The sequence below is a fragment of the Gopherus evgoodei genome, chromosome 9 (genome assembly GCF_007399415.2).
Source record: "Gopherus evgoodei ecotype Sinaloan lineage chromosome 9, rGopEvg1_v1.p, whole genome shotgun sequence".
Taxonomy (NCBI): domain Eukaryota; kingdom Metazoa; phylum Chordata; order Testudines; family Testudinidae; genus Gopherus; species Gopherus evgoodei.
In genome coordinates, this window is record NC_044330.1 from 5706286 (window position 1) to 5719126 (window position 12841).

At 54.2% G+C, this 12841-nt stretch overlaps 1 protein-coding gene across 1 annotated transcript; it reads right to left on the reverse strand.

Annotated features, from left to right (window-relative positions):
* Nucleotides 1-35: 35 nt before the first annotated feature.
* On the reverse strand, nt 36-11846 carry SLC51A (solute carrier family 51 alpha subunit). The gene is made up of 9 exons (XM_030574574.1): nt 11812-11846; nt 10929-11023; nt 10373-10527; nt 9346-9419; nt 6899-7057; nt 4833-4944; nt 4415-4561; nt 2900-3005; nt 36-694 (listed from the first exon to the last, which is right to left on the reverse strand). Exons 1-9 carry the CDS (start codon nt 11844-11846, stop codon nt 558-560), a joined length of 1020 nt encoding a protein of 339 aa, XP_030430434.1. The 3' UTR covers nt 36-557.
* Between the last annotated feature and the right edge of the window lie 995 nt (nt 11847-12841).

Here is a 12841-nt window from a genome sequence, read left to right on the forward strand (position 1 = left end):
AAAGGGGCCTGGTTTTTCACACGTCCCCTGACTACATAAGTCCATGGACTCACCCCAGTGTTAGACTATTCCCATTTGTCTAAACCAGTGGAAGTGGTAGCCAAGCCCGCAGCTCTCTGAGACCAGAGCAGGCAGAGTTCTGGTGCCCACTTTTCCCCCTCCAAAAGGATGTTGAAGTGCAGTGGAGTAGCAGCATTCATCCCAACAGCAGTGAGCCCAGTCTAAGTGCATGGATTGATTTTTTTTTTTTTATTCTGTATTTATACAGCACCTGAGGGGTGCTAGGCACTTTACAGATTCAGCCCATGTACTAAGAAGCTGGTTTACAGAAACTTTGGTTCGTATCCTTTGGATTTCAGACCTATCTACTATCTGGATGCAAATTGTGTTTCCCTCCGATATGTCACTTGCCAAAAGAAGCTTCAAACAGCTACCTAGGGAAATATTCTGTCACTGAGACATTGCAGAGGGGACGTATTTTGGCAGTGTGGGAGGAACTTCTTGAGCCATGGCTCTGTGCTGGCAGAAGCTCCTTTCTGGTCACCGCTCCTTCCTGTCTAGGCTTTGCTTTCAATGTCCCCATCCGGCGGGCAGAAAGGTTGGTATCCTGGCTTGTCGTCCTGTTTTCTGTAGTACATCCTAGCCACCACCGTGATGATGAAGGTCTCCAGGATAAGCAACTGCATGCTCATGTCTGAAAACAAACCGTGAAAGAGGGTTTAGTTGGCGTGTCTTTCATTAGCGCTTTTCCCCATTTGCTCACCAGCCAGAACGGTACAGCTGTTTAAAGAAGTATGTTACGAGGGTAAGGGGAAATCAGGATTCACTAGCTCCCAACAGTTACCAAATGGGGGCTGATGATATTTCCCTCTGGGCGAAGGATTAATTCACTCTTTAGAGTAGCAGAATTTCACTTCTATGCAAGTGAACAGTGCCTATGTCTAGCTAGTGAGTAAGGCCTAGTTCTGCCTTGTCCCTCACCAAGGCAGGGGCCTCGTCACGCACAGTGTGGTATACTTCGCTGTTACAAGAGTGCTGAAGACAAGCTGGCCTGGAAAGTTCCCAGGAGGAAGGGCTGGAACAAAAATACAGCAGCTGTTGGATTGACAGTTTTCACTGTAACCCAGGCTGTTTTTCATGGGTGAGCAAACGTGTAGATGCCCCTAGTCTCCTGCTGCTTCATGGCCTCGAAAATTACAGCTGTCTCTGCTGCAGTGGAGCTCCGTGTTGGCAGGATTGTGTAGTTTTTGGTGGTGCCCAGAACGGGTCCAAGTCCTGCCTCCCACACCCACACACACCTGCCTTGTAAGCTGATGTATATATTTTAAATAATGTAAAAATGGACTCAAAAAAGTAAGCTTTTAAGTTTCCCGATATTGCACAATATTACTAAGAATATCAACTTTATTAATACTCTTTTGAATATGGAAAGAACCCAGCACTCTTGGATCAATAACCCTTCAAAGCAAAAAGCTCTAATTCGCTGTTGGACTCCAGTAGCCAAGCTCTGTCTAATTCATAAGAACGGCCATACTGGGTCAGACCAAAGGTCCATCCTGCCTAGTATCCTGTCTGGGGACAGTGGCCAATGCCAGGTGCCCTAGAGGGAGTGACCCCAACAGGTAGTGATCAAGTGATCTCTCTCCTGCCATCCATCTCCATCCTCTGACAAACAGAGGCTAGAGACACCATTCCTTACTCATCCTGGCTAATAGCCATTTATGGACTTAACCACCATGAATGTATCCAGTTCTCTTTTAAACCCTGTTATATTCCCAGCCTTCACAACCTCCTCAGGCAAGGAGTTCCACAAGTTGACTGTGCGCTGCATGAAGAAGAACTTCCTTTTATTTGTTTTAAACCTGCTGCCCATTAATTTCATTTGGTGGCCCCTAGTTCTTACATTATGGGAACAAGTAAATATCTTTTCCTTATTCACTTTCTCCACACCACTCATGATTTTATATACCTCTATCATATCCCCGCTTAGTCTCCTCTTTTCCAAGCTGAAGAGTCCTAGCCTCTTTAATCTCTCCTCATATGGGACCCCTTCCAAACCCCTAATCATTTTAGTTGCCCTTTTCTGAACTTTTTCTGCCAGTAGAACTTTTTTGAGATAAGGAGACCACACCTGTACATAGTATTCAAACTGTGGGCGTACCTATAGCTGAGTGGTTTGAGCATTGGCCTGCTAAACCCAGGGTTATGAGTTCAATCCTTGAGGGGGCCGTTGGGGATTGGTCCTGCTTTGAGCAGGGGGTTGGACTAGATGACCTTCTAAGGTCCCTTCTAACTCTAATAATCTATGATTCTATGACTCCCCACTGGCGGCAACCAGCTCAAGGGGGGAGGAGTTCCCCCTCTGCCCTGGCACAACACTCACCCAAGCCCCAGGCTGCTACTCCAGAGGTCCAGACAGGACAAGCCCCCTCGGAGTTGCCTGCTGGGGCGCAGGGAGGCTGCCATGCTGCTGCGCCTCCTCACTCCATGGGCGCAGCAGTCAGCCGGGCGCTGGCGCCGCTCCCTTAGCCAGTAGCAGTGAGGGAGTGCAGTGCAGAGCTGCAGGGGGCAGGCAGGGACGCTCGGGAGAGGCGCGTGGGGGTGGCAGGCGGGGCTGGGGGACGGACCCAGCCCTGAACATTGGTGGAGCTGGGCCCCTGAATTTGCTGGAGCCTGGCACCATGGATCCATACAACTCGCTGCCCTGGTGGAGACGCAGAGAAGGCAGTTACGCTTTCCTTCAGGGAGTGCAGTAAAAGGAGCTTCCTCTTTTCTTTCAAAAGAAACAAAATTATTTGTGAAAATATTCCTGCCCCTCTGTGCCACGGAGAGGCTGACTTTGATCCTTGGCCAGTTTTCGTCCTTAAATTAAGCCAGGCCGGAGCCTCTTGCTACTCACACTGTGACCTCGTCTTGGAGGACAATGGTGGGGCGCAGGCGATCTGGCCGCTGCTTGCCAGGATGCTCAGGATGGAGGGCTGGAGCGCAGTCAGGATGAGGAGCACCTGCACCCAAAAGAAGTGAGGATGAGAGAGCTGACTGCAAACTGAGGGACCCCTAACAGGTGCTGTGTTGGCGTATCCAAGGCCTACCCCCTTCCTTATTGATAACTTCCTCATTCTAGCAGCTAGTCACTTTCTTCCATACACTTGGCCTCCCCAGACCCCTGCAGAAAGCTCCAGCTCTGCTTTGAATACACATCCACTGAGCAGCCTTGCTGCTGCTTTATGATGGAGACACATTCGCTGAGTCTGTCACCACCTGCCATATTCCTCAGCCGTTCGTGCCACTACACTGTTACCCTGCTCTTTAGCCTTAAAAACAGGAGTAGAGGTTTTTTAATGTTAGCCCACTTTCCTGATATTTAAGGCAACTAAATTCTTTCCTGGGAATACTCCCTGCATTCCCCTATCAGGTGATGAACTGGAATCCTGCAGGGGTTACACAGCCCAGCTATGTGTCTAGTCCAGGCGTCCCCAATGTGGTGCCCGCGGGGGCATCTAAGTGCGCCTGCGTACTGGCCAGTGGACGAGCATCCGCCAAAATGCTGCTGACAAGCTGCGTCATCCAGAAGCGTCGCCGCTGAAATGCCACCGATTTTCGGCGGTATTTTGGCGACACCTCTGGATGACGCTGCTTGTCGGAGGTATTTTGGCGGCGATGCCTATGAACATTGCCGCTTGTCGGTGGAATTTCGGCAGATGCTCGTCCGCCACCATGATCCTCGTGGCTCATCGTCTGGCCCGCCAGGCGAAAAAGGCTGGGGACCACTGGTGTAGTCAATAACATTCAAACTACGGTGACCAGTTAAGTCTAAATATAAACCCTTCACTGATCCTGCCGTAACTTGGGAGTAGCACAGTATCCTCTGTTTTGCAGATCTTCTTCCTCTTTTTCCTCGGTCCACAATTCTTGCCCTTCCCTTCCCTCCCCCCCCCCTTTTTTTTAATTAAACTTTCAAATTCCTGCTTACTCAAAGGAATTTTTATATCAATTTCTCCATTTTAAAATAATTTTCCCCTTCTATGTCTGCCGTTTCAATGCCAGGTATCCTAGCATGTGCTGGAATCCTTATCTGTCTGGATCCACCCTCCTATGTACTGCTGCTGCTCACTCACCGCATAGGGCAGGGGTACTTGTGGGAAACCAGGGTCAGTTTTAGGCATTTAGCTGATCTGTTGCACATTCCACACCTGAAGCCCCTCGTGCTCCTTGAAAGGACGAGGTGGTTTCAAGGCAGCAGGAATAGAAAGGCAGCCAGCTCTGGGGTGAGGGGTATCCGCCAGCCAGAACATGGTATGCTGCACATATGGGGCGAGTGGTGTTTTGAAGAACCCAGTTTACAAAGGTCAATGAAAGCCCCTTTATGGCCAGGAAAACGCTAACAATCGCTAATCACCCTGAGCAGTGTTACCTGGAAACAAACGAACTTGGCCCCCATGTTCTGCTCTGCCAAATGCACCCTGGCCTGGCGGAACATGATCCCAAGGGCCCACAGAGCAAAGATGGTGGAGAACCCGAGACAGGTGTTGATCCAGACGGCCACGCTCTCAGCGGAGATCTGGGCAGGATGGAAGAAAAGGAAGCAGTGCTGTGATTTCCAGGCCAGAATAGGAGAGCGGAGCATTGTCTAGGGTGGGGCACGGAGGTCCTGCCCTGATACCTATGGGCACCGAGGAGAGCTGGGGAATCCGAGCAAGACGGTCATCCTCACAAGTTGCTATGGTGTTCCCCTCCCACCGCACAGCCAGGGAAGCAGTCCCTCTGCTACTGCTGGGACTAAATGGGTACCTAACCCCTCTGCCTTTGATGGGTGAAGGGTTATGACTTACATCAGCCGGATCGTAGTTTCCATCTGCAGCCAGGACCAGCCCAACGAAGACACAGGCTGTCTTGAAGAAGGCGAATTGGAAAGTGCCCAGAAGAAGGAGTTTAAGATTTCTCCTACAATGGCAACAGAGCGAGATGTCAGTGACCGAGCCCGAGACAGGAATCTGCTTTTTACCCAGCCTTCCACCACTTGCCACCTTGCTTTGCCCTCCAGCATGGCTGGGCCTGCAGAACGGACTGTAAAGAGACTGGAATGCCCTGCAAGCCGGAGACCAAAGCTGCCTCGTGCAAGTCACGGGGATTTCTGGTACAGCCCTTCCCTGCCACTGGCCACACATATCGGCCAGCAAACTCTTAGGAGCAGAGACCTGGCCTTGTGGGGCTGATGTCCTGCGTCTTTCACTTGGCTTGTGGGAGCACCTGGAAGCCCTAGTCATAGACCCTGCCCCCATGATGTGAGGTGCTGGACAAATGCAAAACAAAAAGACAGGCCCCAGGCCCAGAGCGCTGACCGGTTCTGTGTAAGACGAGACGACAGCTGGATCCAGACAGACCGTGGAGTAGAAGCAGCCTCACTGGTCGAGCTTGTTGTAGGTCTCAGGGGCAACGGAGAGTATGAGGGAGGATGATGCAGATGTTTATGGGGGGGGGGCTCCTCCCATACAGGTAGGGGGGAAGGGGCTTCTGCCCAGCAGGGAGGGGGGTCTCAGGGCTTGAGTCTTGTGGGGCACGCCTGCCGGGACTTGGGCCTTCAGCAGAAGCAGGGCCGAAGCCCCAAGCCCCATCAGGCACCTCCTGTGGGGTTGGAGCTCCGGCAGGCGAGCCCCAGCTCTTGAACTTCTGAAGATTGTCGTATGTGGCTCAGAGGGTCAGTACGTTTAGCCACCCCCACACTGGTCTCTGTGGATCTACATGGGGAACAAATATTGGATAATGGGCTGCTCAGGCTGGCGGAGAGAAGTCTATCACCACCTCATGGCTGCTAGGCAGAACTAGAAACATTCAGCCTGGGAACAGGGTGCCCATTTTTAAGGGTGAGAGAAAGTAACCATTTTGGAGCAATGTCTACAGTCATAGATGCCAAGGCCACAAGAGCCTATTGTGAGCATCTAGGCCAGTGGTTCTCATTGCGGGCCGCAGATGCAGCTCTCGATGGGTTACGAGGGCTGCAGATGTTCACTATATCTACTGCCTGTATGGCCCTGAGGATGCCGCACGAGCCCCAGCTGTGTGCTGACTGGGCCGCGGGTTGAGAACCACTGGTCTGACCTCCTGTATAGCACAGGGAGCTTCCCCCAAATAATTCCTCCAGCGGATCTTTCAGAAAAACACCCAACCTAGACTTTACAAGTGCCAGCGCTGGAGCGTCCCCCATGAGTCTGGTGCATTTACCCAATTTGTGGGGGGGTTCCCATCACTGACATTTGGGGAGCAGGTCTCTGGCCTGTGTTATACAGGGGGTTGGACTAGATGGGCACAGTGGTCCCTGCTGGCCTTAGCATCTGTCAGTCAGTTGAGGTGTCTAGGATTGTTCGGTGGCCCAAGGGGGCTGTACGTTGGCTGGCTCTGGCCCCGGGGATACCCCTGCTGTAAGGGGGTTCCCGGGCTGACAGAGAGCTGCCACCTCCATTTGTGTCAGCTTGAGCAGGGGGTGAGTCTGGCAGAAGGGGACATAGGCAGGCAGCCCCTGCAATCTGGCTATGCGCCGCTGTGGCTAATTCCCTGCATGCCCTGCGGAGCAGCCTTCGGGCTGCTCTAGATTGCACCAGGATCAAACCAGTGGTCCCAGGAGCCCATAAGTGGAGAGAAGCCAACTGTCGCCCCTTCCCTCCACAGGGTGCTGCGCAAGGACAGCTCAGCCACTCCCGTGCACCTGACCAGGCACCGTCAGAGGGAGTTATAGAAGTCAATGCACGTCTTGGGAGAAGCTGCACTGCCCAATATCTGGCTTCTCGGAAAGGGCGGGGCTAAGGAACCAGCATTCCTCCCAGCCACTGCTGTCCCTGTATAGTGCCCCATGGCCCCCTGCCCCACGGCCCCCATTGATGCCCATGGCCGGCAGCCTTACTTGGTCATGGTGATGCGTGGGCAGCAGGGACAGCAGCAGCAGCAGGGGCCTGTGCTGATCACCATGGGCGTGTCCTTCAGTGCTTTGAGCAGGGCCTCCTTCCCGCCGAAGCCTTCCACCATGATCAGCATGAGCAGGAAGAAGCATATGCTGAAGTACCTGTGGGCGGCAGAGGCAGAGAGAGAATTCAGCCCGGGGAGGTGCACACGCCGGGGCACGGAGTCCTTTGCTCCGCACTGGGCCACGCCACCCTCCTGCGAGGTGCAGGGGCAGATTAACACACGGGTGCCCAGGAGCCCTGGCCAATTTAGTGACCCCTGGAAAAATCTCATGAGGCTTATGCAGCAGGATTTAGCTGCTGCATCCTCTGCTCTGCTGGCCAGGCTGGATGGGCTTGGGGCAAGGCTTCTTGGATGAGCCAGTGAGGGGTTCAGCCGGCGGGAGGCTCCTGCGTCTGGCTGGGCAGCCGGAGCTAGGCGGCAAAGACCGAAGGGAGACGGGGAACACCGCCTCCTGCTGTGTCTCCTCCAGTCCCGGCTGGAGCCCTACTGCCCTGAGCCCAAGGACACAGGCTGCAACCTGCAGCACGTCAGCGACTGGGAGAATATAGGTGGTATGAGGGTTGGGGGCCTGCTGGGATAGGGAGCTCCCTGCAGCCAGTGGAGCTAGTGAAATCCCCTCAACCCACCAGTGAGCCCCCAGGGAAATGCAGCCTCACACGCACACGGGGAGCCAAGGGGGGGTTCTCTGTTATCCTGCTCCATGGGGGAAATATGGAAACCTCCAGCCCTCCCCTGCGCGCACGCACCCATGGCCTCTTTCTTGGCTCTCCTCAATATTCAATCACTTCTCTCCCTCCAGGCATGACCTGTTCTCTCTCCTCCTCTACCAGTTTTTTCCTGTCTTTTGGTGATTGCAAAATACTTAGTGAGATGGAGGCTTCGTGTGGGTTTTTCATGCCTCCATCCATGGTTTCGAGACCTTTAGCTGCCCCTATCCTAAGATGTCATGATGTAGCCCTGTTCACTCCCACCTGAGACCTTTGTGGATCCCACCTCCCCATGCACATGGTTTGCAGCCTGGGGATCTTAGGGCGGGTTCTTACCATGTCCATTGTGATAGGGCCTTAGTCACCCCCTGCTCAGCTGATGTGAGGCCTTCCATAATTCAGTTCTTCCACAGTTCTTCAGCAGTGGATGAAAGACCTAGTGCTGGTTACCCCCGACTGTACGTTTAAGTTCTTGTGTTTTCCCCTCACCCAGCATGAACTGATGTGGCTCTGTTTACACTGGGCCCCAGATTCCAGCTCCAACTCACTCAACTATGCACTTCACAAATGAATGGTGGCCCACGCAAATTTACTTCACAAAGGTGGCCAGTGGAATCAACGGCTGTCCTAGGCTAATGGCCATCTGTTGTTATGGGAATGCCAAAGCCAAGCCAGGCTGGGGCATAAAACATAAAGGACAAACCCAGCAGGTTACAGAAATGGGAGAAATGTATCTTGTGAGGCCCTTCAGTTCCAGAGACTTATTTCCCTCGGTTACACCGATGATGAGGCATTAGGAGAAAGGAACGATGAATATTCTCTGTCTGTGGGATTATTGGACAAACTATAGTCTCATTGGCTTAGTTATGACCGAACATGCTGTTGTGTGCTCTGGCTAATCAGAACCTGGCCTATTCTTCAAAGTCTGATTTAATGTGTACGTACACACTGGATTCTGATTACATTTTAGGACTAACTATTTCAGCTAATTGGTAAAATGTCACCTTGCTCATCGTTTGACCTGAACTGCCTTTGGCAGAAAGCCATGAGGCACCGTGGCACCGATCAGATTCTTTCAGCATTTCTTCATAGCTTAAGTGATCAGTTGCAAACTTTGCTTTAAAGGAGTTCTCACCATTGGCTGAAACTAACAGTTCTGAATAATAGAGTAATTTTACCTTAGGTTTGGATTATTTCTTTTAATTAAATTACTTTCTGGAATGGTGCCTGTTGTCTTTCAGACAGCAGAAAAACTGCATGATAACATGATCAATAGGTGGGGAAAATGCATAAGTCGCCTTTAAGAAAATTGGAGGAGATGAAAGAACCGTTTGTTGGTCTATGACCAACTGAGTCTTCTAACACCAGGGTTGTCCAGGTTAGCAGAGTGATGGTATGGATAATATCTAGCTAGATTCATTTTCTATGTGGAAAAATTGAGCAGTTTATATAGGCAAGGAACTGAGATAGGATTTGCTTCATTAGTAACGCCATGTGTAAACACTGCATGGAGTTGTCGTGTTAATGCAGTTTGATATATCTGTGTTTTCATGGGGGGCAAATGTTCTTTGTGCCCAGGGCCCTAATAAATCTTAATCTGCCTCTGGCTAGGCGAGGAGCAGCGGATCAGACCAAGCTCCCCAGGGCTATGGCGGGGGAGGGTGTTAGCAATACTCACATGCCAATAGCCATCTCCACCACCATCATGGAACGTGGTATCCAGAGCCCAAAGCAGCAGAACACGGAGACCATCTGGAGAAGAAGTGGGGCAGGACCAGCATGAACAGGAGGTAGCCGGGCATGCTCCAGACTGGGTCCCCTGCAGGCCCTGGGGTAGGTGGGTGAGCAGATGGCAGAGATGGGCCCACAGCAGAACTCTGGAGCTCCACAGGCTGGACTGTTTACAATCCAAGCTCTGTGGACAGAGGTGAAAGTAACTTACAGGACCTACTGGTACTGCTGGAGTCTGGGGGAGGCGTGGCCTCATCCGAAGGGGGCATGGCCTCTCCAGATTTAAAGGCCTTGTGGAACCAGCTGTGGCTGGGAGCCTCAAGCCTTTAAATCAACCAGGGGCTCCCAGCTGCAGAGGTGGCTGGCAGACCCCAGGGCTCCGGCCGCGGCGGGGAACCCCGAGCTTTGCGGGGCTGGGGCAGGGATTTAAAGGGCCCAGAGCTCCTGCCGCTGAGGGAAGCCCGGAGTCCTTTAAATCCTGGCCCCAGCCCCATTGCCAGAGCCGTGGCCAGGATTCAAAGGGCTCTGGGCTGCCCACAGCCATGGCGAGCTCTGAGCCCTTTCAATCCCCGCTGTGGAAGTCGATGCGGTCCTTCACGGTGTATTGGCTCTTGCTGGTATGCCATACCGGACCGTACCAGCTTACTTTCACCTCTGTCTGTGGAGCTGGATTTTGCACTTGGTCCCTGGCTCTAGAGGGGTCTCGGCATCTCATCAGCCCCACAGCTTGGGGGAGCTCAGAGCCCGGTCATGATCCCAGACCCCCCTGGGATATTTACAGTGCCCCGAACTCTGGTTCCACTCCCTAATGTGGATGTAATTAACCAACCCAGCATAGTCCCCGTCCCCTGCAGCAGTGTTAAAGCTCCTGGCCTGCGCTGTCCATCAGCACAGCAGGAACCCATAACATGGCTGCGAACCCCTGCCAGAGTCCTGTTACTATCCCCTCCCGCACAGCGAAGGCTGGGGTTCACCGTGGGGGCTGAGCTGCTCCAGATGAGGGTTTTCATCTTGACCAGGCAGCGGATCTTCTTTGACAAGTAGATGGCTTCTTCGAGGAAGATGGCAACCGACACCAGCGTCAGGAAGGTCATGAGGCCCTGGATGGAGAGCTCGATGTGATCCAGCTCTGCAGGGGAGGGAGGGGATGAGAGAGGTCTCATGGCCATCTCTTCCATGCAGTGCAAAAGCCCCCCTTTGCGTGGCCTTGGAAATCCAGGCTTGGGCCCCCTAGCATGAGATGTGAACACACCCCAGGGAGGGTGAATGAGTGGTTGGCCAGATTTCCCTCTGCCTTTTCTCCCCCGTCCTCTGGGTTGGGTCCCTGCCCGTCCCCACCTCCCCACTCTCTCCCTCAGCCCCACAGCCGGGAGCCCTTTCCCCCTGCCCAGCACAGGGGCTGAGACCCAGGAGCTGGCAGGCTGGAGGGCGGGGTGGTTCTGTGACACAGCCAATATTCAGTGCCAGCTCAGTCTAACTCCTGCCGCCCCGGCCCCACCTGCACCCATGGGGCAACGCCCCCCCACGTACGGTACAGCAGCTGCAGTGAGGTGGGTGGCTGGGAGACACAGGCCAGGGGGATGCTAAAATTCTTAATCAGCAGCTCGATCAGCTCAGGTGGGATCCTGCAGGAAAAACAGGCCCCTGGTTAGCTCCGCGCTGCACTGGGGAGGGATCCCAGGAGTGCGAAGTGACCGCGGCTCGTCTCGGCCAGCAGCTTGCACTGGCCACCGTAAGATCTGCCCATCTGCAACAGGCCATCGGCTAAGCTCGCCCAGCCACGCGAGCACTAATCATGCAGTTTGGCCCCCTAAGCCCCATGGCCACTGGGAGCGCTGCTGGCCTCCCTGGGTGGAAAGCGCTCGATGGGCAGCCCTGATCCATAACCCCCCCCAGCCGGGGTAACAGCACCCAACCAGGGGCTGCAGAGGGGCTAGCGGCCACGCAGTGACCCCTGTGAAATGAGCATGGCAGGTCTCAGCCCGGTTCCCCTGGAGCAGGTGCCCCAATGACTAATCACCCTTCACTCTTGGGGCCTGGGCTAAGCATTTCTGGGGGGGGGCCTGTTGTCATGGTAGGAGGTGACCAGCACTAACTGCCCCAGAGCTGTGCTGGAAGGAGCTCTCCTGGGGGACCCCCCGTGGAGGAACAGGGTGACACATCCTGCATCCCTGGGCACTCAGCCCTCTGTGACAGATGGGACCTGCCCCTGGCTTATAAAAAATGACACTTGGCAGGAAGCAGATTGCACCAAGTGTCTGGACATTTCCTCAGGGTTTGGAGGGGGAGGTATTCACCCTCATCCTTCACACAGTCTTCAGGCCCCCCCCCCACCCCCAGCCAGTGCACAACCAGGCAGCTGCTGGCTGAGCCAGCGAGGAGCTGCTCTGGCCACAGCCTCGATGTCCCCTACCTGGGGTCTGGTAAGAGCTCTGCCGATGACTCCATTCTGCCCCTTTCCCCGGCGATCCGGCGGGCTCCTGCTGCTTGCTGGCGAAAGGCTCCAGCAGCGTTTGCCAGGCAGGGGCAGAGTCCCAAAGGTCAGCGCTCACGGGCAGGGCTCCTGCAGCCAAGCACGCCGGGTCTCATACAGTTGTAACTCGTCTCCCTCGGGGAGATGGGGGACAAATCAGTGGTCACGACGCATCCCCTGTAGGCAACCAGCTGCGGCTTGTCTGGGAACACAGACGCTCCAACTAGCAGATCAAATTCAAGGGTTACCACGAATCTCAGTCAACCGGTTTGAGCTGCCCCGGCTATCAGCTGCCAGGTTATTGACCTGGGGCCCGCCAGCACTAACCAGCCGGGATTGGGGGACTTTGCATCCGCAGCAGGGAGGGGACAGCTTTCTAGCGTGGAGAAAGCGAAGTTAATGCAATGCGTGCATGGACATGTGTGTGTTTTGTGGGGTGAACTCCAGCCCCCCTGCTCAGTTGTTCAGAGAGCCCTGGGGGTGACAGTGGAGGTCAAAGCAGTCAGGAGTTTGACATGAGATGTGGCTGTGCACCAGGCCAGTTCAGCTCTGGGCTTTGCAGCGGTGAGCCCATATGGGCCTGCTCCGTGGGGCTAGGCAAAATGGAAAGAGTTCAGCAAAGAGCGGGAGGCAAGGGGGGGGATTCAAGGGGGAACAACCAAGAAGGGAAACCGAAAGGAGCCGAATGTGCTGAAACAGGCTGAGCAGCAGCTCTGGGCGTAGGGGATTAACTGGAGGCCTGAGGGGGGTGCACTCGCTGCCCTGGAGTGGAATTAAGAAAGAGGAAACATGGAGAAGTGTCCGGAGAGTGAATAGTTCCCCCGGAGCGGCCCTGTGCTTGGGGCATTTAAGACTAGACTGGATGAACTGGCAGCAAATGGGTCAGGGAACAGCCCTGCCCCGGCCCCAGGAGACAAACCAGAGCAGCGAGTGGGTCGTTTCCGTCTCTCACGTCCAGTCCTACCGATGG